Genomic DNA, 27,774 nt, shown 5'->3' on the forward strand with positions numbered 1-27,774 from the left:
ACCATTTATTCCTATCCTTTGTTCCCTGTCTTTTAACCAGTTCTCATTCCATAAAAGGATCTTCCCTCTTATCCCATGACAACTTAATTTACGTAAGAGCCTTTGGTGAGGGACCTTGTCAAAGGCTTCCTGGAAATCTAAGTATACTATGTCCACGTGTTTGTTGACCCCCTCAAAGAGCTCTAATAGATTAATAAGACATGGTTTCCCATGTTGACTTCTGCGCAACAATTTATGTTCTTCTATATATCTGACAATTTTATTCTTTACTATTGTTTCAACTAATTTGCCCGGTACTGACGTTAGACCTACCGATCTGTAATTGCCAGGATCACCTCTAGAACTGTTCTTAGATATTGGCGTTACATTAGCTATCTTCCAGTCATTGCGTACAGGAGCTGATTTAAAGGACAGGCTACAAGCCATAGTTAATAGTTCCGCAATTTCACATTTGAGTTCTTTCAGAACTCTTGGGTGAATGCCATCTGGTCCTGGTGACTTGTTACTGTTTAGTTTATCAATTAATTCCAAAACCTCCTCTAGTGACACTTCAATCTGAGGAATTGTCACAGATTGGTCACCTACAAAAGACTGCTCGGGTTTGGGAATCTCCCTAACATCCTCAGCCGTGAAGACTGAATCAAAGAATTCATTTAGTTTCTCCATGACGACTATCACCTTTAAGTGCTCCTTTTGTCTCAATTGTCACGGGGCCCCACTGGTTGTATAGCAGGCTTCCTGCTTCTGATGTGCAGAAAGAACATTTTATTATTACCTTTTGAGTTTTTGGCTAGCTGTTCTTCAAACTCCTTTCTGGCTTTTCTTATTACATTTTTACATTTAATTTGGTAGTGTTTATGCTCCTTTCTATTTACCTCACTAGGATCTGACTTCTACTTTTTAAAAGATGCCTTTTTCTCTCTCACTGGTTACATGGTTGTTAAGCCACGGTGGATCTTTTTTAGTTCTTTTACTATGTTTTTTAATTTGGGGTATACATTTAAGTTGGGCCTCTATTACAGTGTCTTTGAAAAGTGTCCATGCAGCTTGCAGGGATTTCACTCTAGTCACTTTACCTTTTAATTTCTATACAAGTAAGCTTTAGTTGACTGAACACAGAATGGGATGTCTGCTCATTTCAACCCTTGGACTGTCAGCACCAACACAGAATACACACCCTGTAAGTCAGCAACCAGTTACACAGAACTCCACAGTATTCTGAAATACAGACTCAGTTACAGTAGTGTACTTGCCTAGATCCTCCCAATAAGGTTTTCATTGCTCTACAGCTCCACAAGTGCTGAGCAAAGAAGCTGCTTTAAGGCTATTTCACATCACCTCTACACTATTTTGCCACCTCACCCCAATAACCATAGGAGATTCATTCTTACAAACCATGACAGCTTGTTTTATCTTGCATTAAAATAGTCTTGACACACTAAGCAATAATATTGTCCAGAAGATAATCATACACCAGCACTCCAAAACCTCAAAAACAAATACAATCTAATGGCGTTATCAATACTTCAGTTTGCTAGCCAGTGCTATAAGTCAGACTTAAACAAAAAACCCACAAAAACAAAAAGTATTTACTGCTTGCTATAAGTAAATGTCAACGTCCACAGAATGTATGCTTTCAATTAAAGTAAACAAGTTTCCAGCTCTTCTAATATAGAAGATTCACTTCCAAAAGTTAAACCAGAAGGGTAAACCAATGCCATAGTTATCTTCCTGTCTCTGCAGGCAGATTGCACCCATGCCTCTACTACTGCTCATAGGTTTCCTAATGTCTCCAGCAAGCTTTGGTGATCACCAAGGGTAACTACTGTAAAATGGTGAGGCTTAAACACACTAAAAGCCTAAGAACTGAGAATTTATTTAAAACATGACCCCCCCCCCCAAAAAAGATACTTTAAGCAACAGCCACTCATTAATTTTAGTCTTTTCCCCTCCTCTGTATTATGTATTTTCTGTTTTAAGAAATTAGAAGTTAGAACTTTCCATTTAACAGTTTATCAATTGACAGAAATTTTTGGGAAAGTATTTGTAACTGTTTCCTGAGAAACATGTAGCTTAAAAGGAAAGAAAATTACGGATAAATAAGTTATGTGGACTTCAATTTAGGCTGATCAGTGGCATATATATTATATAATGTTTTCATGTGTGAAGGTGCAGTGTTTGAGATTTAATGGTGAAAGTACACTACTTGATTAGGATCAGAGTTAAGGTTGTAGTTAGATATGCATTTCTTTATACTTAACATTTCTGGGGACAGAAAAATTCTAAATACCACCACCATCTGGTTCTCAAATAATACTATTTCTTAAGCATTTTACAATTCATGTATTTGAACAGCCTCTTGCAAAAGCTAGTGTCAAGATCTACCTAGGCTTCAAGTACTGTGGTATAACATTTTGTTGAGCAGACTGGAAATGACTAGTGTTCTTTGTTCCCATTACCACTTCAAAAAGAAGCCCTTTGAATATTTTCATCTCAATGAGTACTCAGTCAGGTTTAACCAAAGTCTTAAGGTATTCTGGTAATCAGTGATACTATACCCTCCTAATTACAGGAAGGACAATGAAAAAAAAAAAAAGAGGTACTGCAATTACATCCACAACTATCAAAACATTTCCCTCTCTCCATTATAAGACAGCAAACACTTGCAGACTCGCGACTGGAACCTCAGTCCTTCATCTCCACAACCACATACCTCTAACACTGAGCTAAATGAAGGTCTCCATTAGCTCAAACCTCCAGAAGTGTTCATTCTTTCTCAGCTATAACTAGACACTAGATAGACACTGAGTAAATGGCTCTGCTTCCAGTGAAGTCACTGGTGCAAATGGGTGAGGGGGGGGGGCGAGGGGGTGAGAAGCACCAAACAAAAACCCTACCATCAGTAGGAGCAGGGTTGTCCACAAAATCATCCACAACAAAAATTGACAGGTTTTGCTAAATTATGTGTTTAATGCAGAAGTTAGATTCCATGAATTAGAGGAAATTAGCTACATTGAAAGTTCGGTGGTACCTGTCACAAGTTTTTTTGAGCTGGAGGGTGACAAGGCAACGTTAGACCAAAGTCAAATTTTCAAATGAGAATTTTTAAGTGATCTGTAACGTAAAATATGCTTAAATTCTCTTCAAACTCTGCAGACAATCTTTTTCTTTCAAAGTAACTCTAGTTTAGCCAGAACCTTCCATCCAAGGCTCTCAAAATAGCCTGTAAGGAGGAGAGAACTAGCCCTTCACTTACAAATGGGGAAATTGAGGCACAGAGTCTTAAGCAATTTGCTCAAAAGCATTCAGAAAGTCTTCTCACACTCATCATAACATTGCTTTATCTTTGGTAGCATCTCATCCATTTGACAGGACTCTAAACAAATACAGAATTATATTAAAATGTCATAGAAACAAAAGCAAGGAAATTCAGTTCACAAATCCTTAAGAGCAAATTCTCTTATATGCTAGAAAGGAAGATATGTAGAAGTTTTATGAAGTGACAGAAAATCAGATGTGTCTTATTTCAGTCATCTTATTCAGAGCCAATCCACAATAAAAGAGCTCAATTGACAAGAATATTGAATCTTATTTACTTCTATTAAAGATAATTTGCTTATAATCAGTAGCTTTTTGTATCTCAAACTATACCAAGACTTTAAAGAACAGCCAACAACAAAATATTCAAATATGGCCAAATCCACCACACAGTTTAATTGAATCAGTTCATGGTACAGATAAAGGCTATTTCCTTCTGTTCCAAGAATCTCCATACCAGGTTTCAACCCACAATTATTTTTAATGAAATTAACTCATGATAGTAGGAATTTGCAATGAAAGTGCTGACACAACCTTAAAAGAAAAGATATTTTGTTTAGCAAAATGGGCAGGGTTTGTTTGTTTTAAGATTCCTAGAGGAAACAGTGCTTCTCATATCTTAATTACCAATTTTTCCCTGACTGGGCATTTGGGCCTCCAGCTAGCCACAGATATATCACTGGGGAAAAAACATTATTTATGACACAGGCTATATGGAAGCTCAAAGGCAGTTTTTAAATTGCCATTAAGGTAGGAAGTGGTTTAACAGTAAGCAAACATTTTATTAAAAACAGTGGCACCATTTCCAGTTGCTTACCCTACAAGAGCAGGATGGAAACTGATTACCCTCTCACGATATTAAATCAAACATGACCAGTTCCAAAAAGTAGGTTACTGTACTTTTTAGCAATATGGCTGCCACTAATAAACCCTGAAATATCTCTTAAGACATTAGATATAGTCTACAGATAAAAGGGGACTTTAGTTACACCGAGAAATATTCCATACTATGTAAGCCTATGAAGTCTGTGCTAAAGAAGACTGGTATGTCTTTCTTCTTAAAAATCCCACTCAGATGCCTCAATATATTGTACTTTTCCTGGTTTAACTGGCAAAGGACTATTAGAACAAAACATATCCCTTCAGGCTCCTATCCCACAGACAGTTGTGTGTGTACATAAAGCTATTCACCTGTGGAAAGTTTATTTTAATAAGTGGCAGTACTCATGTTCATGAAGTGATTAAACTTTAAGAGCTTCAGTGATTAAATGCTGCTTACTGAATAGGAGTGGCAGTCAGACTCTGGAACTGTATTATTTTCCCCTGGATACTAAGATAAGGTATACAAAAGCAACCCTACGTACACTAAGTTCATTTGAAGATATTATGTAGTATTACATTGAGCCCGCAACTCTAAAATTATATCCGTATTTACTCATTTGCACTGAATTTACATACAAAATAAACATTTTCAAAACATGCAATATAAATATTCATTTAGTCATTTAGGAAAAATGTCTGTCATAGCAGTCCTTTGCCACTTAAGACAAAGAAAACAATATATTGCTGTATTTGAGAGGCTGTAAATAAAAGGCTATTTTGCTTATAGAAAATATTTCTTGTGGCATTTAGAAAAAGTCATTGTTCCTAAACTAAATTTAATAGAAGTTGAGGATACTCAGCACACCCAAGAAAGCATTCTGCACTTTACTGGATCAGGGTCCAGTAGAACCCTTCCTTGCCTTCCTCACTAAGTAATCCTGATTCTTATGCTACAAGAAACTGACCTGTCACTTTACTGCGGTAATCGAATACTATCAGTTAGTTAGCATGGAGGCCTATCTACACAAGGAATGTATTTCCCCAAAAAGTGTGTCCCAACTTTGCAATTATGGGCACTTTAAACATTTGTGTCAATAAATAGATAAATATACCTATTTAAAATTTTTGAACACTCAATAAACTCTTTTTAAACTGCTTTTTTGAGAAGTAAACACTCACTCTTCCCCCGCCCCTTGCAAGCCCTTAGGGCTTGTCTACACTGGCAATTTATAGCTGTCAAGGTTCCTTCCCCATTCTGAACTCTAGAGTACAGATGTGGAGACCTGCATGAAAAACCCCCTAAGCTTATTTTTACCAGCTTAGGTTAAAACTTCCCAAGGTACAAACTATTTTACCTTTTGTCCCTGGACCTTATTGCTGCCACCACAAAGCATCTAACAAAAACAACAGGGAAAGAGCCCACTTGGAAACATTTCTCCCCCCCCAAAATCCCCCCGAAGCCCTACACCCCCTTTCCTGGGGAAGGCTTGATAAAAATCCTCACCAATTTGCATAGGTGAGCACAGACCCAAACCCTTGGATCTTAAGAACAACGAAAAAGCAATCAGGTTCTTAAAAGAAGAATTTTAATTTAAGTAAAAGAATCACCTCTGTAAAATCTGGATGGTAAATACCTTACAAGGTAATCAGATTCAAAACATAGAGAATCCCCCTAGGCAAAACCTTAATATACATTCCATTCAGCACAATTTATTTTATCAGCCATTTAAACAAAACAGAATCTAACGCATATCTAGCTAGACTGTTTATTAACTCTTTACAGGAGTTCTGACCTGCATTCCTGCTCTGGTCCCAGCAAAAGCATCACACAGACAGAGAGAACCCTTTGTCCTCCCCCACCCAGCTTTGAAAGCATCTTATCTCCCCATTGGTCATTTTGGTCAGGTGCCAGTGAGGTTATCTGAGCTTCTTAACCCTTTACAGGTGAGAGGAGCTTTCCCCTGGCCAGGAGGGATTTAAAGGCGTTTACCCTGCCCTTTATATTTATGACAACTGCACTAACACTCCCTGTCCCCCGAGCACAAGTTTCAGCGCTGTGAAGCGCCAGCATAGACAGTGCCTCAGCGCTGGTAGCTATGCCCTTCGTAGGCATGGGGTTTTTAAGAGCACAAGGAGAGCTCTCTGCCGTGACCACACAAGCCACGCTTTAGCGTTGCCCGTGTAGACTGGCCCTAATCTTCAGCCATTCTACAACTGCACCAACGGAGGACAACCAGTACTTAAATAAGAAATATACTACAGACTCCCATTGCAACAGCAGATAAGGATTAGATTAACACCTTCTCAGGCCTTCTCTACAGCAGAAAGAATTTGTGAGTATAGTTTACCAGCAAACCGATCTACTGGGGATGTAGCTTATACCAGCAAAACAGCTATTTTTCTGGTATAGCTTTTTTCAGTTCTCTTGGTATACTGGCAAGAGGCCTGCTTCCATACTAGGGCTTTCAGCGGCATAGCTATGTCAAAGTTAGAAGTGTGATTTCCTCCCTCCGCCCCCCCACCCCCCAATCCACTCCATATTTAAAAGTTTTGCTGGCATAGCTATATCAGGAGACCAGGCCTCAGCCTTCTTCATTTTAGTGCAGTTCAGGTGGAGAAATGGGGAATAAAAAGGGAAAGAACATGAGTAAAACTAGAGCCTGGTAAAACTTGAGAGTGAAGGGGTAAGTTATTTCTCATTGGCAACACTTAGTTTCTGATTGTGGAAACTAAATAGCCAAAGAAACAACTTTGAATGTACATGATTTACAACCCTGATTAAAAATGGCATCTGTCACAGTTATCAGCAAATAGTGTGCAATATTAAAAGCACTACTAGTTACAAGAGCAACACAAAGCAAAACTACAGGAATTTTTGAGGTAAATGAATTCTAGCCCAAATCTCAAGGAATGACAACTGCAATTTTGGACCTGGCTTTTAGTTTCTGCAGGGTTGTTTGTTTGTTTTAAAATATAAGAATGAGTATTCTTGAACTGATTAACTAGCAATAAATAGCATCCAGATCAAAAAAAGCATACAGCCTTCCATTAGACATATTGTTACCATCAGTCATCTTTTCACCTTGCAAGATTCATAATGATCCGATCCACACAGTTGGGAGGAAAATTAAGTCAGACACATTTTGATAGCAATTAATTGTTACATGCACAATCCCAGCGCACACTGCCTGCATGTTTGGGGGAGGGGTGTTAAACCTTAAACCGAAGGGGAAGGCTTGCACCAATGAAATTAAGCCATAATCACAACAGCGGTAAGAGTATAGTGTATAGGAGAGTAGAGTGATGGGGAGGATGAAAAGAGGAGATGGGGACAAAATTAAAGCTATGCAAAGGGAGCAAAAGGAAATGAAGGCTTTCAAAAAGGAAATCAGCAGGAGCCGCAGATGGGGAGGTTTAACCGCCCCCACCCCGGAAAGATGCAGACTACTCTGAACGGATAGAGCAAGACACAGGGTGCACCGTTACAGCCGGCGAGAGCAGAGGAGAGGCGAGGCCAGCGGTTACTTTACAGCTCGCTGCTCACCACTGGCTGATAGCGGAGGGGTGGGGGGACGATGCTTTGGGGCTCATCCCCACGGCCCCGCAGAAGGGCTGGGGCGGCTGCCACTGCGCCCCCACCAGGAGCCGCCGCCCGCGGGGAGAGCGGGGCAGCCAGCCCCAGCCGGCGCCTCGGAAATAAAGTTTGCAGCCGCTGCAGTGCCGGGCGCGCCCGCCCGCCGCAGGGAGAGACACCCGCGGAGAGCAAACGCCGGTAGGCCCCGCAGCCGGCTCCCGGCGCGTTCCCCCTGCCCGGCGCAGCCCGGCCCGCCCGCGCGGCCCCCGCCCCACTGACCGATAACCTCCTGCAGCTCGTAGGCGTCCCTGCAGATGGGCCAGGCGGCGGGAGCGGCCGCCGGCGCGGGCTGCTGGAGGTGGAGAGGCGAGTCGCTGGGCTCCGCCATGATGCTGCCGGAGCGCACAGACACCGCACGACCTTCTCCAAACTTCCCTTCCAGCGGCACCTTTAACCCCCGCCCGCTCGCTGGCTGGCTCGCTCGCTCGCTGCTCACGCTCCCTCCCTGCGAGCCGCCAGCCGCACGGCGGGGGGGGGGGGGGGGAGGAGGCGGGGCGGGGAGCTGCGGCTGCACGAGGCCAGCCCCGGGCATGGTCCCTCGCGCCGGGGTGTGAGGCGATTCCTGAGCGCCGCCGAGCTGCGGGGAGACGGGGGAGCTGGCGCGGCGGGGGGCCCGCTGGCAGCCAGCTGGGCACGCACCTGCCCGGGAGGGGGTCGGGCGGAGGTGGATCTCCGCCTCCTTGGGTGGGTAACTCTCCACCGACAGCCCCCCCTCCCCCCGCCGCTCTGGGGTGTCTGGCATCACTTGGCACAGCTTGAACTTGGGGCTCCTGCCCTGTGAGAGAGACTCCCCGAGCCTGTCCTGTAGGAAAACCTATGGGTGAAGCCGGGGTATAGAAATACATCTGTAGTTAAGGCTTATTTTTTTAAAAAGTGGTGCTAAGTTTTAGGAGGCATCACGGCTTTCTCCATTCCTTGCTCGGCGCATTACAGTTTTTTTTGTATAGCCCTTCACTCACTCTGTGGCCATTTTCAGTCTTTTGAATTCTAGTTTAGTTCTGTTGGTCATCTGGGTAGTCTCAATCAGTGATGTTGTAAGTGATGTGAGGCCAGGGCAAGGATGTCATGGCTCATTTTCACTGTATAGGCCCCAGTCCGGCAAGTGGATCCATTATAGATCAGTGGTTTTCAGCCTGTGGTCTTCAGACACCTGAGGGATCTGCAGACTCTAAGGGGTCCATGAAAGGTTGTCATTACTATAGAATAGTGGTTTTCAACCTGTAGTCTGGGGACCCCTGGGGGCCTAAGATTTCCAAAGGGGTCTGTTCCGCCACTTGAAAATATGTAGTGGTCTGCAAATGAAAAAAGGTTGAAAACCACTGTTATAGAGGAATCTTGTTTGTTGAGAATCCCATTGAAGTCAGTGAGTTCCATAGGGGTTGCAAGGAGATAGAAAGCATCTATTAACCCCTGAAGACATACACATATGTTTCATATTAAGTATGTGAGTAGTCCCATTGACTTCAGGTGGATTATTCATGTTCTTAAATTTAAGAACATGCATTTATCTTTGCAGAGCTGGGGCCTTTGTACCTTAACAAACAAAGGGCCAAATTCACTGCTGATATAAGTTGCATTGAGGTGAATGGACCAGTGCCATGTTACACTAGTGTATGAACTCAGTCTATATTGTCAATGAACTAGCAGGTTTCTGTGCAGGGCAGAGAGATAATTCCTTGGTTGAACAGAATTTAGATTAGTGCTAAGAGATTTTAAATTATTTTGTTGCTCTATAAAAGTTAGTAGTATAAGGCTTTTCCACTTTGTTTTTCATTATACAAGAATGAAGATGACTGCAGAAAAGCAAAGTCACTGTGTGAGTTATGGAACTCTGCTGCTTGTGATGTCAGCAACATGGATTTTAACTCTTTTATTTCCTCTTTGTTGTACATTTCATAGCTCTAGTAAAAATGTTTACCTATTAAATAATTCCAGAAAATACAGATCCAGTTCTGCCCTCATGCCCATTCTTGGCCCTAAATGACTTGTACATATCACATTGTTTCAGATTAACAAATGTTATTAAAAAGCAAAATATACTTTCAAAGTGTTTTTTTTTAATTTCAGTTATTGCAGCTATGACTGAAAGATTTTTGAAGGTTATTCAAACTAAATTTGGAAAATTTTATCTGAGTGGGGGGAGTTTCAGGGTCGATATGTCTATGCTGATGAGAACTAAAGATAACAGACTAATAGTTCCTACTAGTACTATGAAATATAGAGTAGCAAAGGTTAAAGCAATAATGGAAGCAACAATGGAAGAACAAACAGAATTGGACCAAGTAATAAATGTGAACTTTGCTGTGTAACTTATTTAAGGAAGCTGTTTAGTTAGCAGAGGAAGATCACCTTGGAAAAGCATAGCAATTTGCTTGATTATTAAGTTATTTCTTTGTCACAAAAGTTCTGTTGGGAAATCTGAATGCTGAATAAAGGAGGAACCCCTAATTCTGACGTCTAGCACAAATTATACCTACACTTGGTAAATACTGAATCATGTTTGTGCATTGAAGGTCTTTTCTCTCATCCTTCTACCTGCCAATTAGGCTCAAGATGGATACCTGTTTCTGCAGTACAGAAAGAAAGCACTGTATATTTTTGCATTGCACTGATGCTCAAATGTCCTCTCTTAATTGACTTTTTAAAGAAATGTAATTAAAATATTTTAATATATACACATTAGAAATTATCTCCAACAAAATTAAAGGTTAGCAAAAAGTGGAAGTGGAAATATGAAATTGTCATGCTAATACCACAGTAATCAGGTTAATACCAAGACAACACAACTTGTTGTTAGTAAAGAAGATCTTCCTGCCAGCAATAGTCTGGGGGGGAAAAAATAAGACCACAACGTTACAGAGCAATCGATCAGCACAGAAAAAATTAGTTACTTGCCACTCAGTGGAGAACAGCCATCTCCTCCATCTGTATTCAGATTTAAGAAAAAAATTATGAATTCTTGTGCGGCTGCTGCTGGTACAGTAAAAAGAAAAGGAGTACTTGTGGCACCTTAGAGACTAACCAATTTATTTGAGCATGAGCTTTCGTGAGCTACAGCTCACTTCATCAGATGTTTACTGTGGAAACTGCAGCAGACTTTATATACACACAGAAATCATGAAACAATACCTCCTCCCACCCCACTGTCCTGCTGTATCACTGTTTCTGTTGAAACAATGCTCAGTTTTACATCTGATGATGTTATAAGACTCTTTCTTCCCAAGGTGCATGACCTATCTCTAGGAACCTAGAGCTCATAAGGTTCCTGCCATTTTATGAGATTAGCAGCCTTCCTGGGGAAAACCTTTCAGAGCAGGGATCTTACGCACTATAGAACTTCTCAAAGGTGTGCCGTGCATACTGGGGTATAACTCAAGGGGGAGCTCCAAAATCAGGCCAAATATGAAAGAGAGCAGCAACGAGGCCTTCAAACTGTTGAGCTGTGCCACTTGATCAGCTGCCCTTGTTAAAGAGGTCTTCCCCTGAAGATGCATAGGCGAGGGGCCACACAGCATTGAAGACTTTGCTAATTAGCTAAAGGGTGAAAGGAGACACTTCTCCCAGAAGATCCTTCAGACATTTAAAGAGGAAGAGGCCCCGCCAACATATCTGCAAATGTGGGGAGGTGCCAGGAAAGGATCCAAGAAACTCATTTGGAACTACAGATTTATCTGATCTGAAGAAAGGATTAATTTTGAGATACAGGTGAAGGTTCAGGCTAGTTTTGTTTTTTTCTGAACTTGTTTTGGCCTTCCCTCTTGATAATGATGAGAATAAGTCCTTGTCAGTACTTGACATGAAATGATACAACCCTTCTAGACTACAAGGAGAAAAGAGTTAGGCCAACACTGACCGCTTTTGAAAATCCCACGCTACATGTTTGGTATTGTTGCCTGTTGATTAATCAGCTTTGTTCTAAGAATTTTTGTTCTAAGACCTATTTTACAGGTTACAAAGTTCATAGATGGGAAGAAATACTAGTACTTAGTTATATTTTTGTAAGGACTCATAGAATATGGCTGTTACTTCTGATCCATTAGTTGTATAATTGAAAGTATAGAACTATTATTATCTGAATACTGAACTTTATTATTGGAAGCCTAAATAAAAACCTAAATAAGTTATGGTAAATCAGACTCTAAGACATACGTGGGAATTGTCCTACTGACTTCAGTGAGACTTCTCACTTAGATAAGAGCTTGCAGGACTGGGGCCATGCAGTTTAGGTGTAGTTACTAGTACTTACTAGTCTATATATGTTTACACTTTACCAAGTTAGAAGATAGAATATTCTTGACACCAAAATTACATTACAAAAGGATATAGTACATTGACAGAGCCATTGATTCTGCAAGGAATATTGTGTGAGCAGTCCACTGTGCCTGTGCAGAGCCTCAGTGAAATCAGTGGGAGACTCCTTGGGCACAGGGGTCTTACTTGTAGGATAAAGCTCATTGCAGATCCAGGGCCTTAGTGTGTGTGGTTTGCTATATCCAAGTGGGATCGGAATTTTCTACCTTGGCATTTAATGAATATATTTCTTTAGCTCAAACCATAGGCTTTTGTGTTCTTGGTACAGGAGATTCCAGGTTCAATCACTGTGCACACTACAGTCATCAACAATCAGTGTGTACAATCCTGTCGTTTGCTACACAAACATTCAAATTAGTCTTTAATTCTTTCCCTTCTCCACAATGCCCCATACTCATATGGACTTTTGTGATAGAAACTATTCTTTGTGCTATTTCCAGTGGGTTCAATCACAACCACTAGTACATGATTTTTTAAAAAAAAACTAGTGACTTTAGTTCTTGTGAATGATGTCTAACAATCCTAGATACCAAGGCCAACATTTTAAAGAAATAAGGTCTCATTTTGGGTGACTTACTTTTTGAATACCCAGCTTGAGTTATCTAGTGTCTAATTTTCAGAGGTGCTGAGTAACTCCCATGTTCAATAGCTCTGTAAGTGAGGCATCAGGGCCCAGATCCTCAAAGGTAGTTAGGTTACTAAATACGCTTGAGGAGCTGGGCCCTGGTGTCTCAAATTGGGCACTCAGAATAAGAGAGAACTTTTGACCAACTTTAGGCCTGTAGCCCTCCAGTTATCCACAGAGCAGGTACAAGACAGGAATCAATGGAGCAAACACCAGTGGTAGCATTTCCCAGTCTTGTTCAGAAGGAAGCCTCACTAGGATAGCCGAGGGCTTGTCTACACTTGAAACGCTACAGAGGTGCCACTGTAGCATTTCAGTGTAGACACTATCCTTGCTGAGGACAGGGGTTCTCCCACTGGCATTAGTAATCAACCTCCCAGAAAGGCGGTAGCTTGGTCGATGAAAGAATATTCTTCCATTGATTTAGCGCTATCTACACTGGGGTTAGGTCAGCTTAACTAGATTGCTCAGAGGTGTGGATTTTTCACACCCCTGAGCTTCGTATCTGGGTTGACCTAACTTTTTAGTATAGACCAGGCTTGAGTCACCATGTCCTTTCAGGTCTTGTCTCTCCATTGAGACTGCCCGAAGGATACTAACTGTGGGTAACTTTCAGTCACTACCAAACCAGTTTAGATTTATACCAGCAATGTAAAAGTGACAGAGTCAAGCTAGTACTTATCTCTTGGATAGCTCATAAATGCAAAACTAATAATTACATATATTTCAAATGTTCTGAACTCTTAGTTGAGTAGATAGAGCTCCATAGATAGGTTTTGGAATATGTAAATCAATTGGTAAATCATGTATTGGTCGCAGTCTAATGCCTTGGATTGGAATTTGCAGGAATCAGGAGCTCTATCAGAATAATTTTGGATGAATTTGGGACATAATCACAATGGGGAAAAAAACAATGGACTGAAGATTTATTTTATTGTGTGTATTCTGATTTAGTTATTGTTAAAGTGATTTGGTCTGAATACCAAGCATTTTAGAAGGACTGAACATTTTGTGGCTGTGTGTCAAGGAATCTGGGCTCTCTCGGGATTTCCATCTGTAAGAATCTATCCAGGAAATTACATGGTCCTGGGGTGGGGTGTGCAAACTGGGCAACATGGGATTAATGATGGAATTTGGGTTCAGGTGGCCCTGCCCCATCTCCTGCGAGAGATGGCAGAATTGGAGGGAGGTGCTTAAAAAGAAGAAATCCAGCTCAGCTGATGGTAGAACAGGGAGGAGAGCACAAGTTCAGTCCTGGAGAGAAGGCTAGTTGAAGGCAGGAGCTCCTTAGATGACTGCTGTCTGATGGTCCTCCCTGAAGGGAGAGTGTGCAGGTCTGATGCTGATTCACTTTAGGAATTGACTTTTCCTTTCTGTTTACTTGTTAACTCACTTTAGGGCTTCACCCCAATGAGAGCCTTAAAACAGATTTGGGATGATTCCTTTGTGATGCTGACAGACCAGGTGCCAGCTCATGCTGAAGCCCCCGGTCAATTCGCTTGTGTATTAATATAGATCAAAGTAATTGTTAAACGTGTGAGTGTATGTGGCGTTTAAACTTCATGAAAACAAATGGGATGTTACTTGCATTGTTTTTATTTATCGGTATTCTGTTATAATGCAATAGGAAACATTTACCTTGTAAATACCCCTGTAACTAAATAACCCATCAGACAAGGAAGAAGCTTGTGGAATGTGAATGAAGATCTGTAATAGAAAAGCGCTAATTTCAAAGCAAGTGGTCATTGTGTGTGATGATCTGAGGTCAAAGACATACTGCCCGTCATCAAAGGAAAAGCCCACATGGGTAGTGACCCTGTCAGCTTGTTTTCTGTGAGACGAAGCTGTAAGTATGGATTTAGGGAAAGATTCTCTATCTCTGGACTGTTTGGATTCTAACAGAGTGGAATAACTGAACTAGAACACTGAGATCCCCAGAATTATTCCAGGTAGCCCTGAGAGACTTTTGGAAAACTGGCCAATTACTACATCTCTGTTACCATTTTGAATTATAGACTGTGACTCAGCTGTACATATATTTAACCTTTTTTAACCTCTGAGTAACTCTCATTCTTTTTTCTTAGCTAATAAACCTTTAGTTAGTTTACTGTAGAATTGGCTAACAGCATTGTGTTTCGTATAAGATCTAGAGTACCAGTTGATCTGGGGTAAGTGACTGGTCTCTTGGAGCAACCTGGTGTGATGTAATCTTTGGTGTAAGTGACTGTTTATCATGAAATGCAGTTAGTCTGCGTGGAAAGATAGACCAGAGAGTCTGAAGATACTGTCTGTGACTCTATGGTAAGACTAGTATGATGATCCAGGAGTTAACATTAGTGACTGGGTTGGTAAAATCTAATTATAGAATACACCACCAATTTCGGGTGTCTGCCCTGTTTACTGACAGTGTGTCTTGAAGTAGGCATTCACAGCTGTGAGCCACTCCAGCCATCATGACATCCTTTGTGTTAATTCCTCTTTTGTTTCCTTCTCAGACAGTCCACCCCTTCTGGGCTATGTGGGACCCAGCTGGAGGTCTGAGCATCTTCAGCTGGGAACTGGGAAAACCACCTGCACGCTGCAGATCAATGACCTGGATGAGTGGGGGGCACCTTGCTCTGAGTGTAGGGAAAGGCCTGGGGAAGGAACACTACTGATAGCCCCCCTTAACTGTAGTAGCTGAATTAATTTATCCTCTTCATACTCTTGTGAGTGTTGGAAGGTGTTTTTATTCCCATTTTACAAATGGGAAACTGATGCACAGAGAAATGAAAGGATCAATATTTGTAAAGTGAGTTGAGATCTCTGGACTAAAAATAAATTAACATGGAATACAGTATTAATATTTGTTTATTGTTTGAGACACATAAGTTGAAGTCATTTAAATTGTTATAATTATATGTGCATATGCCACCTAGATAATTTGTCTATAGAGACAAACCCCAAAGGAAAGATACAGGTATAAAAACTGAATATATGTAGATTATATATCTAAAGATTATTTTGTGATGATGTTTAGCATTGCTGAACTACTGAGTGGAAGACCAGGGGCTGGGCATGTGTGCTCTCTGGGAATCCAAATATGGAAATAAAAATTTATTTCCTTTATTTCTGACTTCCCTTTCAGACTGTGGTGATTTACAAATAAAAGGTACTACAGTCCAGCGGCACTGGCCAGATTTCTCCTGATGTAGTTTAACAATATCCTCAGCCTAAATTCAACATTATAAACAACTCAGAGTCTCATCTCCCAGGGCAGGCTGCCCTGCCTTCTAGGCCGTAAGAGCTTCTTCACATAGCTCATCCTGTCAGAGGGAAGAGTGTTGTTAACTGACTGGTTTAAGGTTAAGGAAACTGCCTGCCTTGACTAGTAGAGGACCTGTCGCTGCAAGGTGCTGAGCACTACCAGTTCCCAGGGCCTTCCTTTGAGGAAGGTGTGTAGTTGAACTGAGGGAGCTTTATACCAGCTAAAATCAATTCTGAATCCATTGAAGATAAGCCCTGACATGTGAAAGGGAAGAGCTCCCACTCAACTGCTTCACAAGGTTCTGTTTTTAGGATCACATAAGATTCAGGTAGGATTTGGAGCAAAATAGGGATTTAACATAATCCCCCTAGGAACAGAAGCTGGCCACCTAGGTAACCTATGGCAGGCTGTAAATGTTGCTCAATTGCTTACACAGACAAAGTATGTTTGCCTTGAGGTAGCAATCAGGTATAGGGAAATGATGGTCCAGTGGTTAGAGTAGGGCTTAAACTTAAGCAGTCTGAATTCAATTCTCTGCTCTGCCCCAGACTTCCTGTGTGACCTTGGCCAACTCACTTAGGCCCACACCCTCAAAAGGAGAGAGAGGCTTTTTGTATCTAAAACCACTTGAAATGCCATTTAATGTAAATTGTGGGAGTTAGGATGCCATAAGATTTAGGTGGGAGTGAGGCACCTAAATACCTAAAGATCTGGGTTTTGGTCTCTGAGTGGGATTCACCAGGAGGATTTGGGGATCTAAAGTATCAGGGTATGTCTACACTACGGAATAAGGTCGAATTTATAGAAGTCAATTTTTTAGAAATCGGTTTTATATATTCGAGTGTGTGTGTCCCCACAGAAAATGCTCTAAGTGCATTAAGTGCATTAACTCGGCAGAGTGCTTCCACAGTACCGAGGCTAGAGTCGATTTCCGGAGCGTTGCACTGTGGATAGCTATCCCACAGTTCCCGCAGTCTCCGCTGCCCATTGGAATTCTGGGTTGAAATCCCAATGCCTGATGGGGCTAAAACATTGTCGCGGGTGGTTCTGGGTACATATTGTCAGGCCCCCCTTCCCTCCCTCCCTCCGTGAAAGCAAGGGCAGACAATCGTTTCGCGCCTTTTTTCCTGAGTTACCTGTGCAGACGCCATACCACGGCAAGCATGGAGCCCGCTCAGGTAACCGTCACCGTATGTCTCCTGGGTGCTGGCAGACGCAGTATGGCATTGCTACACAGTAGCAGCAACCCATTGCCTTGTGGCAGCAGACGGTACAGTACGACTGGTAGCCGTCCTCGTCATGTCCGAGGTGCTCCTGGCCATGTCGGCTGGGAGCGCCTGGGCAGACATGGGCGCAGGGACTAAATTTGGAGTGACTTGACCAGGTCATTCTCTTTAGTCCTGCAGTCAGTCCTATTGAACTGTCTTATGGTGAGCAGGCAGGCGATACGGATTGCTAGCAGTCCTATTGCATCATCTTCTGCCGGGCAGGCAAGAGATGAGGATGGCTAGCAGTCCTACTGCACCATCTTCTGCTGAGCAGCCATGAGATGTGGATGGCATGCAGTCCTTCTGCACCGTCTGCTGCCAGCCAAAGATGTAAAAGATAGATGGAGTGGATCAAAACAAGAAATAGACCAGATTTGTTTTGTACTCATTTGCCTCCTCCCCTGTCTAGGGGACTCATTCCTCTAGGTCACACTGCAGTCACTCACAGAGAAGGTGCAGCGAGGTAAATCTAGCCATGAATCAATCAGAGGCCAGGCTAACCTCCTTGTTCCAATAAGAACAATAACTTAGGTGCACCATTTCTTATTGGAACCCTCCGTGAAGTCCTGCCTGAAATACTCCTTGATGTAAAGCCACCCCCTTTGTTGATTTTAGCTCCCTGAAGCCAACCCTGTAAGCCGTGTCGTCAGTCGCCCCTCCCTCCGTCAGAGCAACGGCAGACAATCGTTCCGCGCCTTTTTTCTGTGCGGACGCCATACCAAGGCAAGCATGGAGGCCGCTCAGCTCACTTTGGCAATTAGGAGCACATTAAACACCACACGCATTATCCAGCAGTATATGCAGCACCAGAACCTGGAAAGCGATACTGGGCGAGGAGGCGACTTCAGCGCGGTCACGTGAGTGATCAGGACATGGACACAGTTTTCTCTGAAAGCATGGGCCCTGCCAATGCATGCATCATGGTGCTAATGGGGCAGGATCATGCTGTGGAACGCCGATTCTGAGCTCGGGAAACAAGCACAGACTGGTGGGACCACATAGTGTTGCAGGTCTGGGATGATTCCCAGTGGCTGCGAAACTTTCGCATGCGTAAGGGCACTTTCATGGAACTTTGTGACTTGCTTTCCCCTGCCCTGAGGCGCATGAATACCAAGATGAGAGCAGCCCTCACAGTTGAGAAGCGAGTGGAGATAGCCCTGTGGAAGCTTGCAACGCCAGACAGCTACCGGTCAGTTGGGAATCAACTTAGAGTGGGCAAATCTACTGTTGGGGCTGCTGTGATGCAAGTAGCCCACGCAATCAAAGATCTGCTGATATCAAGGGTAGTGACCCTGGGAAATGTGCAGGTCATAGTGGATGGCTTTGCTGCAATGGGATTCCCTAACTGTGGTGGGGCTATAGACGGAACCCATATCCCTATCTTGGCACCGGAGCACCAAGCCGCCGAGTACATAAACCGAAAGGGGTACTTTTCAATAGTGCTGCAAGCTCTGGTGGATCACAAGGGACGTTTCACCAACATCAACGTGGGATGGCCGGGAAAGGTACATGACGCTCACATCTTCAGGAACTCTGGTCTGTTTCAAAAGCTGCAGGAAGGGACTTTATTCCCAGACCAGAAAATAACTGTTGGGGATGTTGAAATGCCTATATGTATCCTTGGGGACCCAGCCTACCCCTTAATGCCATGGCTCATGAAGCCGTAAACAGGCAGCCTGGACAGTAGTCAGGAGCTGTTCAACTACAGGCTGAGCAAGTGCAGAATGGTGGTAGAATGTGCATTTGGATGTTTAAAGGCGCGCTGGCGCAGTTTACTGACTCACTTAGACCTCAGCAAAACCAATATTCCCACTGTTATTACTGCTTGCTGTGTGCTCCACAATATCTGTGAGAGTAAGGGGGAGACATTTATGGCAGGATGGGAGGTTGAGGCAAATCGCCTGGCTGCTGGTTATGTGCAGCCAGACACCAGGACGGTTAGAAGAGCACAGGAGGGCGCGGTACACATCAGAGAAGCTTTGAAAACCAGTTTCATGACTGGCCAGGCTACGGTGTGAAAGTTCTGTTTGTTTCTCCTTGATGAAACCCCCCACCCCTTGGTTCACTCTACTTCCCTGTAAGGTAACCACCCTCCCCTCCTCCCTTCGATCACCGCTTGCAAAGGCAATAAAGTCATTGTTGCTTCACATTTATGCATTCTTTATTCATTCATCACACAAATAGGGGGATGACTACCAAGGTAGCCCAGGAGGGGTGGTGGAGGAGGGAAGGAAAATGCCACACAGCACTTTAAAAGTTTACAACTTTAAAATTTATTGAATGCCAGCCTTCTTTTTTTTGGGCAATCCTCTGTGGCGGAGTGGCTGGTTGGCCGGTGGCCCCCCCACCGCGTTCTTGGTTGTCTGGGTGTGGAAGCTATGGAACTTGGGGAGGAGAGCGGTTGGTTACACAGGGGCTGTAGTGGCAGTCTGTGCTCCAGCTGCCTTTGCTGCAGCTCAACCATACACTGGAACATACTGGTTTGGTCCTCCAGCAGCCTTAGCATTGAATCCTGCCTCCTCTCATCACGCTGCCTCCACATTTGAGCTTCAGCCCTGTCTTCAGCCTGCCACTTACTCTCTTCAGCCCGCCACCTCTCCTCCCAGTCATTTTGTGCTTTCCTGCACTCTGACATTATTTGCCTCCACGCATTCGTCTGTGCTCTGTCAGTGTGGGAGGACAGCATGAGCTCGGAGAACATTTCATCTTGAGTGCGTTTTTTTTTCCTTTCTAAGCTTCACTAGCCTCTGGGAAGGAGAAGATCCTGTGATCATTGAAACACATGCAGCTGGTGGAGGAAAAAAAAAAGGGACACTGGTCTTTAAAAAGACACATTTTATAAAACAGTGGCTACACACTTTCAGGGTAAACCTTGCTGTTAACATTACATACATAGCACGTGCTTTCGTTACAAGGTCACATTTTGCCTCCCCCCACCGTGTGGCTACCCCCTCAACCCTCCCCCCTCCCTGTGGCTAACAGCGGGGAACATTTCTGTTTAGCCACAGGCAAACAGCCCAGCAGGAATGGGCTCCTCTGAGTGTCCCCTGAAGAAAAGCACTCTATTTCAACCAGGTGACCATGAAGTATATCTCACTCTCCTGAGGATAACACAGAGAGATAAACAACGGATGTTGTTTGAATGCCAGCAAACATACACTGCAATGCTTTGTTGTACAATGATTCCCGAGTACATGTTACTGGCCTGGAGTGGTAAAGTGTCCTACTATGAAGGACGCAATAAGGCTGCCCTCCCCAGAAACCTTTTGCAAAGGCTTTGGGAGTACATCCAGGAGAGCCGTGAATGCCAGGGCAAAGTAATCCTTTCACATGCTTGCTTTTAAACCATGTATAGTATTTTAAAAGGTACACTCACCAGAGGTCCCTTCTCCGCCTGCTGGGTCCAGGAGGCAGCCTTGGGTGGGTTCGGGGGGTACCGGCTCCAGGTCCAGGGTGAGAAACAGTTCCTGGCTGTCGGGAAAACCGGTTTCTCTGCTTGCTTGCTGTGAGCTATCTACAACCTCATCATCATCATCATCTTCTTCGTCCCCAAAACCTGATTCCGTATTGCCTCCATCTCCATTGAAGGAGTCAAACAACACAGCTGGGGTAGTGGTGGCTGAACCCCCTAAAATGGCATGCAGCTCATCATAGAAGCGGCATGTTTGGGGCTCTGACCCGGAGCGGCCGTTCGCCTCTCTGGTAGGCTTGCCTCGGCTCCTTCAGTTTCACGCGGCACTGCTTCGGGTCCCTGTTATGGCCTCTGTCCTTCATGCCCTGGGAGATTTTGACAAAGGTTTTGGCATTTCGAAAACTGCAACGGAGTTCTGATAGCACGGATTCCTCTCCCCATACAGCGATCAGATCCCGTACCTCCCATTCGGTCCATGCTGGAGCTCTTTTGCGATTCTGGGACTACATCATGGTCACCTCTGCTGATAAGCTCTGCATGGTCACCTGCAGCTTGCCACGCTGGCCAAACAGGAAATGAGATTCAAAAGTTCACGGTTCTTTTCCTGTCTACCTGGCCAGTGCATCTGAGTTGAGAGTGCTGTCCAGAGCGGTCACAATGGAGCACTCTGGAATAGCTCCCGAAGGCCAATACCGTCAAATTGTGTCCACAGTACCCCAAATTCGAGCCGGCAAGGCCGATTTAAGCGCTAATCCACTTGTCAGGGGTGGAGTAAGGAAATCGATTTTAAGAGCCCTTTAAGTCGAAATAAAGGGCTTCATCGTGTGGACGGGTGCAGGTTTACATCGATTTAATGCTGCTAAATTCAACCTAAAGTCCTAGTGTAGACCAGGGCTTAGTTAGGTACTTAAGTCCAATATTTACACACCATTGTCATTCACAAAACCCTCACTCAGCTGCTGCCTAATCTTGTAGGTGCCCAGCCCCTAGGACCTACATTTCTACCTTTAATGTCCCCGAGGTGCCTCAATTTCAGTAGCTGGGCATGCGAGCAGCTGTCTAAATCCTACCACCACCTATCAGCCTGGCACCTAACTCAGACCTAAGACCCAGTGGAATTCACAAATGAGGGGTTTTCCCACCTAATTTGCCTTTGGGGCCAGGCGCTGAGTACACTTAAACTTCCACAAAGGATACCAGTGGTGCTGCTCTTGTAAGCTTTAGTGAAGTGGTTAGCATACTGAGCTAGGATATGGAAGACCCACGTTCTAATCCACGGTTTGCCTGATGTGGAACAGGGACTTGAATTTAGGTCTGCTATCTCCTCTGAGAGTGCCTGAACCACTGGGCCGAGGGTATTCTGGGGTGGGGCTCCTGTGATCTCTCCTGTTGAAGCAGTGCTGTTATGTATAAATAATTAAATATTCTTTGGGTGAGAGAGCGTGAGAATGATTCTCTATCCCGATGGTCAAGGCACTCCTGAGGGAAGAGCCAGGTTCCAGTCCTTGTGCTGTAATGAATAGCTAATTATTTATACACAAGGGAACAACTTCAAGAGGAGATACTGAGATAGCTCTGCCTCAGAATACTCCATGGGCTAGTGGCTGGAGCGCTCTGCTGGGAAGTAGGAGATCCAAGTTCAAATCTCTTCTCCACATCAGGCAGATTGGGGATTTGAACACAGATCTCCTACTTCCAAAGTGAGTGTACTAAGCCTTAGCTATGGATAGGATATAAGAGAAATTAACCTTGTTTAGGCACTGTGACAGGGGTCCCAGTGGGGGCCAGCTGAGGTTACTCAATTAGGGTGAATGGCAAAGAATGGGGCAGATAATCCCCAAAGCTGGTGGATATTTTCAATACTTAGACTTACCAAGACATCATAAAACAGCTTCTTTATTACCCACTGGTTGCCCAGAAGCCAACAACACAGTTCCCTGGAAGTAACTGATCCTCAAGCCTCCATCCAGGTACCCAAGTCATGATGAAGATTTCTGAAAATCTTATTTCATCATATAAAAGAAAAAGTTCTACCAATCCCAAAGGATTGGACACATTATCTCTCAGGTTACTGAATATTCCAGATCTTACCCAAATACATGCTTACACCAATTATTATTAACTAAACTAAAATTTATTAAAAAACGAAAGAGAGAGAGTATGGTTAAAAGATCAATATACATACAGACATGAGTTCAGTTCTTGAGGTTCAGATACATAGCAGAGATGGTGAGCTTTGTAGTTCCAAAGAGTTTTTAGAATTTTGTCCATAGGTTATAGTTCAGTGTCCAATATCATATTCAGGGTGTTTCCAGCTGAACTGGCACCTCAATCTTGTAACTCAAACTTCCCCTGATGAAGCTTAAGCAGATCTGAGATAACAAGATCAGGACCCAAGGATCTTTTATACAATTTCAAGCCTTCGTTGACAAGTTGGAGTCCCTCGGGGAACAATAGGCCCTCGTTTCCTAAGTATCACTGTTAACTATTCACATAGATTAACATAAGGCAATTGCCTGTTTTTCTACTATTCACAGGTGATTTACTATACATTTCAAAGAGAGATGAATACAGGGATATCCTGTGTTTACAATTCATTTAAATGCTAGGATGTTCTTTTGATCTCTGAATTAACAGAATACAGCATAGACAATGACTGTTGATTACATTGTTGACCACTATCCATATATATGAAAAAACACAAACATTGTCTCCCCATATGTCTTTAAGGGTTGCAGGATGTTTAACCTTTCTGGCCATGCATCACAACTCTAGGAGAAGATTCATGGCTTTGAATTTCAAGCGGAGATGGACACCTCCCTTGTGCCCAGAGTTGGGCACCTAAATCCCTTTGAAAGGTGGGTTTAAGCCACACCCATCTCATCAGCATTTCCTGTTGGCTAGCTTAGATGGCTCCCCACTCAGTGTGCTGGCTTTTGTGAATCCCTGTTTTTGGTACATAACTCTCCCTATGCATTGTATAGGGGGCTTGGGCACCTAATTCAGAGTTGAGAATTCCACTAGGCAGCAGAACACATAAAAGCTAGGCACTTCAATGCTGAGCATTGCTTTGCCTAAAGTCCCCTCATGAATCCCACCCTCTGTGTCTCAGTTCCTCAGGATACCTCACAGTGGAGCTGTGAGGATAAATACATTAATGATTGTGAGGTGCTTAAATATTACGGTAACAATATACCTGTGATAGAAAGATTAGACACTTGTGAGTGGAAGTCCCCATTAGGTCCCAAAGAGCTTTGGCATTGCTTTTCAGGCACTTTAAACTATTTGGACAGTGTTTTCCTTTAAACATAGTTATTTTTATTATTAAATAATAATATTTATTATTAAATAAGCATTAATTTCACCCCCTTACAGAAACAAATGGGAATACATCAACAATGATCACTAAATGAAGAGCCATACAGCAGTAGAGTTGTTCACATACCTATTTGTGTAATGAGTAGTAAGCTTCACACATGTGTAAATAGTGTATTCATCATTTGCATGTCATAAAATGGCTCCTTTGCAGTTTCTCCAATGGAGACAGGTATCAAATAGTAAATGAATGGGTGACACTTATTAGTATTATTTTATTTATGTTATCCTGGGAATGTTGGGATTAAGAAAATAAAGGGAAAGATTTTTTTAAACGTATTTAATTCATATACTCTAAGACAGTGGTTCTCAAACTTTTGTACTGGTGACCTCTTTCACATAGAAAGCCTCTGAGTGTGACCCCCCCCTTATAAATTAAAAACACTTTTTTATATATTTAACACTGTTATAAATGCTGGAGGGAAAGCAGGGTTTGGGGTGGAGGCTGACAGCTCGTGACCCCCCATGTAATAACCTCGCGACCCCTTGAGGGGTCCCAACCCCCAGTTTGAGAACCCCTGCTCTAAGAAATATGACCATCGCTTGTTTCAGCTGTAGTTACCAACGTTTACAAAACAATTACCTAAAATGAAAAATCAACTTTGCGTGATTAGATTTGTTTTTCTGCTTAACCATGAGCTATAAATGCTATTAAATAGTTTTATTCTAAATGATATTATTTCTGATTTTTATAGTGTTAAATTCCATTAACTATTTCTTTACCCAAATGTAAGATCTACTGAGACAATAATACTGTAAATGGAGTTTGGGATTCAGGACAGATTTTGTCACTGCTATCAATATAATAATTCCCTGTAAGACCAGTAAAGCTCTAAGACAAGACAATCTACCCAGAGAGAGAAGGTCAGAAGCTGCTGCCCTCTGCCACTTATATCACTTATAGCTCACAGACAGATTGCCTGCTGCCAGAGCACCCCCTGAATGTCTGAAACCAAAATGTCTCTATAGGAAATGAATAAGAAGTAAGGTTCCCACTCTGGGAAGATAGTAACACAGGTGTTAAAATATGGTGCTCAGATTTAAGAAAAATACCTTAAGTATCTCAGATGAACACTATAAAGTATAGTTTCAGAGTAGCAGCTGTGTTAGTCTGTATCCACAAAAAGAAAAGGAGTACTTGTGGCACCTTAGAGACTAACAAATGTATTTGAGCATAAGCTTTCGTGAGCACAGCTCACTTCATTGGATGCATGCAGTGGAAAATACAGTGGAGAGATTTTATGTACACAGAGAACATGAAACAATGGGTGTTACCATACACATTGTAACAAGAGTGATTAGGTAAGGTGAGCTATTACCAGCAGGAGAGGGGGGGGAAAAACCCTTTTGTAGTGATAATCAAGGTGGGCCATTTCCAGCAGTTGACAAGAACGTCTGAGGAACAGTGAGGTGGGGCGGGGAATAAACATGGGGAAATAGTTTTACTTTGTGTAATGACACATCCACTCCCAGGCTTTATTCAAGCCTAATGTAATTGTGTCCAGTTTGCAAATTAATTCCAATTCAGGAGTCTCTCATTGGAGTCTGTTTTTAAAGTTTTTTTGTTGAAGAATTGCCACTTTTAGGTCTGTAATCGAGTGACCAGAGAGATTGAAGTGTTCTCCGACTGGTTTTTGAATGTTATAATTCTTGACGTCTGATTTGTGTCCATTTATTATTTTACAGAGAGACTGTCCGGTTTGGCCAATGTACATGGCAGAGGGGCATTGCTGGCAAATGATGGCATATATCACATTGGTAGATGTGCAGGTGAACGAAACTCTGATAGTGTGGCTGATGTGATTAGGCCCTATGATGGTGTCCCCTAAATAGATACGTGGACACAGCTGGCAACGGGCTTTGTTGCAAGGATAGGTTCCTGGATTAGTGTTTTTGTTGTGTGGTGTGTGATTGCTGGTGAGTATTTGCTTCAGGTTGGGGGGCTGTCTGTAAGCAAGGACTGGCCTGTCTCCCAAGATCTGTGAGAGTCAGGGGTCGTCCTTCAGGATAGGTTGTAGATCCTTGATGATGCGCTGGAGAGTTTTAGTTGTAGCTAGGCTGTTCACTGATTCCTTAAATCTCCTTTTAAATGCATTATTCAAAGCCTCCAAATATTGATTCTAAAATTCAATTTTTGTGCTTCATTAACAGGACAGGTTTCAGAGTAGCAGCCATGTTAGTCTGTATTCGCAAAAAGAAAAGGAGTACTTGAGTCACCTTAGAGATTAACAAATTTATTTGAGCATAAGCTTTCGTGAGCTATAGCTCACTTCATCGGATGCTCAAATAAATTTAGTTAGTCTCTAAGGTGCCACAAGTACTCCTTTTCTTTTTATTAACAGGACAATTTCAAGTGATTTAGGTTCAAAATGTAGGTTTTGTATTTTTTTTTTTAATATTGGAAAGAAGGAGGCTCCGACCCTAGTAAACGGAATTATTTTCAGAAGCGGTTCTTTTGTTTGTTTTTACATTTTAATGATATTTGTAAAATCAACTCATCCCCACAGTGATGGAAACCTAAACATATCAACTGGCACTTTTTTAATTCATGAGAACCAGAAAGTGAAGCAAATTGTTCTTGTCTACACTTAAAAGTTTTGCTGATAGAGCTGTGGTGTTTAAAAAAAAACAAAAATCACCTGTACCAACATAGCTATGCCAGTAAAAGCCCTAGTGTAGATGCAGTTGTACGAGGATAGCTTATGCCAGTTGGGAGAATCGGCTTAAGGGTATGTCTCACTACAGCAGCACAGCTATGGCAGTGGAGCTGTGCCACTGTAGTACCATAGTGTAGATACTTCATACATCAATGGAAGGGGTTCTTCTCAGTGTTGTTAGTCCACCTCTTTGAGAGGTGGCAGCTAGGTGGCCCTAATACTGGGGGTCGAGGGGAGGCCAGATTTTTTCTGTTCTACTTTTTCAAAGGCAAGGAATGGATTCCCAGTTCTTTCTTAATGGGGCAAGGGGGAATATTTATTTTAACATCAGTATTTCTAAAACTTTTACCAAACTTCAGTGTGTAGAGTTCTCTTCCTGCTTTTTCCAATAAACAGACTTCTGGAATTATGGATGACCATTTCATTGCTGCTTGGAACATATTAAAATATTTAAGACTCATAATATTTAAAAGACATACAGTATGTCTTCTGCTGTAATAAACACTACAATTGAAAATAAATGGAACTTAATAGAAAAGGCTTCTGTTCACGCTAAATGTGTTTATATTTATTGATGCACTGAGAGTTCATTGTATGAATGATATAAAGTATTGAATAATTAAAAAGTGGTGTACATAGAGCAATTAGAAAAAAGAAAGCCACCTTTTATATTCAAATGCTGTCCTCTAGGTGCTATAAATCAAATGACAAACAGACTTTTTATAGAAAGAACTGAATTATATTTTTAATTAGGGTCTGTGAGCCTGAGCTACAAACTAAAAGCCATAAACTACCCTAGACTCACAACAGATCTCCCACTGCTATCAACAGAATTCTTAACTTTTAAAATTGGTATTTACATGCCTATTATACTAGTAATCTTCAAAGCACTTTAAAAACACTAGCAACTTACTTCTCATAGTACCCCCACTCCTTTGAGGCATTATGATTAGAGATGGTCAAAAAACAAGGTAATGGTGGGAGGGAATCTAACCAAATTTAGCGGGGGGCTTGAGAAAACATAGGGAAAGGGGTGTGGGATACAACAATACAAGCCAAGTGGGCATGATGATGATGATGATGATGATAGGCACATGACTATTTT

At 42.5% G+C, this 27,774-nt stretch overlaps 2 protein-coding genes across 6 annotated transcripts in view; one reads left to right on the plus strand and one right to left on the minus strand.

Annotated features, from left to right (window-relative positions):
- STK39 (serine/threonine kinase 39) overlaps positions 1 to 8,348 on the minus strand; it is a 198,994-nt gene extending 190,646 nt beyond the window's left edge. For 2 of the 3 annotated variants that reach the window (XM_073305735.1, XM_073305733.1), the window contains exon 1: positions 7,994 to 8,348. In XM_073305735.1, the coding sequence (XP_073161836.1) occupies positions 7,994 to 8,306 (313 nt within the window). In that variant the 5' untranslated portion in view covers positions 8,307 to 8,348. The remainder of the gene's footprint in view (positions 1 to 7,993) is intronic. The other variant, XM_073305734.1, reaches the window with a different exon arrangement.
- The window catches only part of CERS6 (ceramide synthase 6), a 317,612-nt gene continuing 297,160 nt past the window's right edge, over positions 7,323 to 27,774 (plus strand). Inside the window, exon 1 of one of the 3 annotated variants that reach the window (XM_073305741.1) lies at positions 7,323 to 7,912. In XM_073305741.1, the coding sequence (XP_073161842.1) occupies positions 7,716 to 7,912 (197 nt within the window). In that variant the 5' untranslated portion in view covers positions 7,323 to 7,715. The remainder of the gene's footprint in view (positions 7,913 to 27,774) is intronic. The other 2 variants (XM_073305736.1, XM_073305737.1) reach the window with 2 other exon arrangements.

This window comes from Lepidochelys kempii, chromosome 11, assembly GCF_965140265.1.
Source record: "Lepidochelys kempii isolate rLepKem1 chromosome 11, rLepKem1.hap2, whole genome shotgun sequence".
NCBI lineage: Eukaryota > Metazoa > Chordata > Testudines > Cheloniidae > Lepidochelys > Lepidochelys kempii.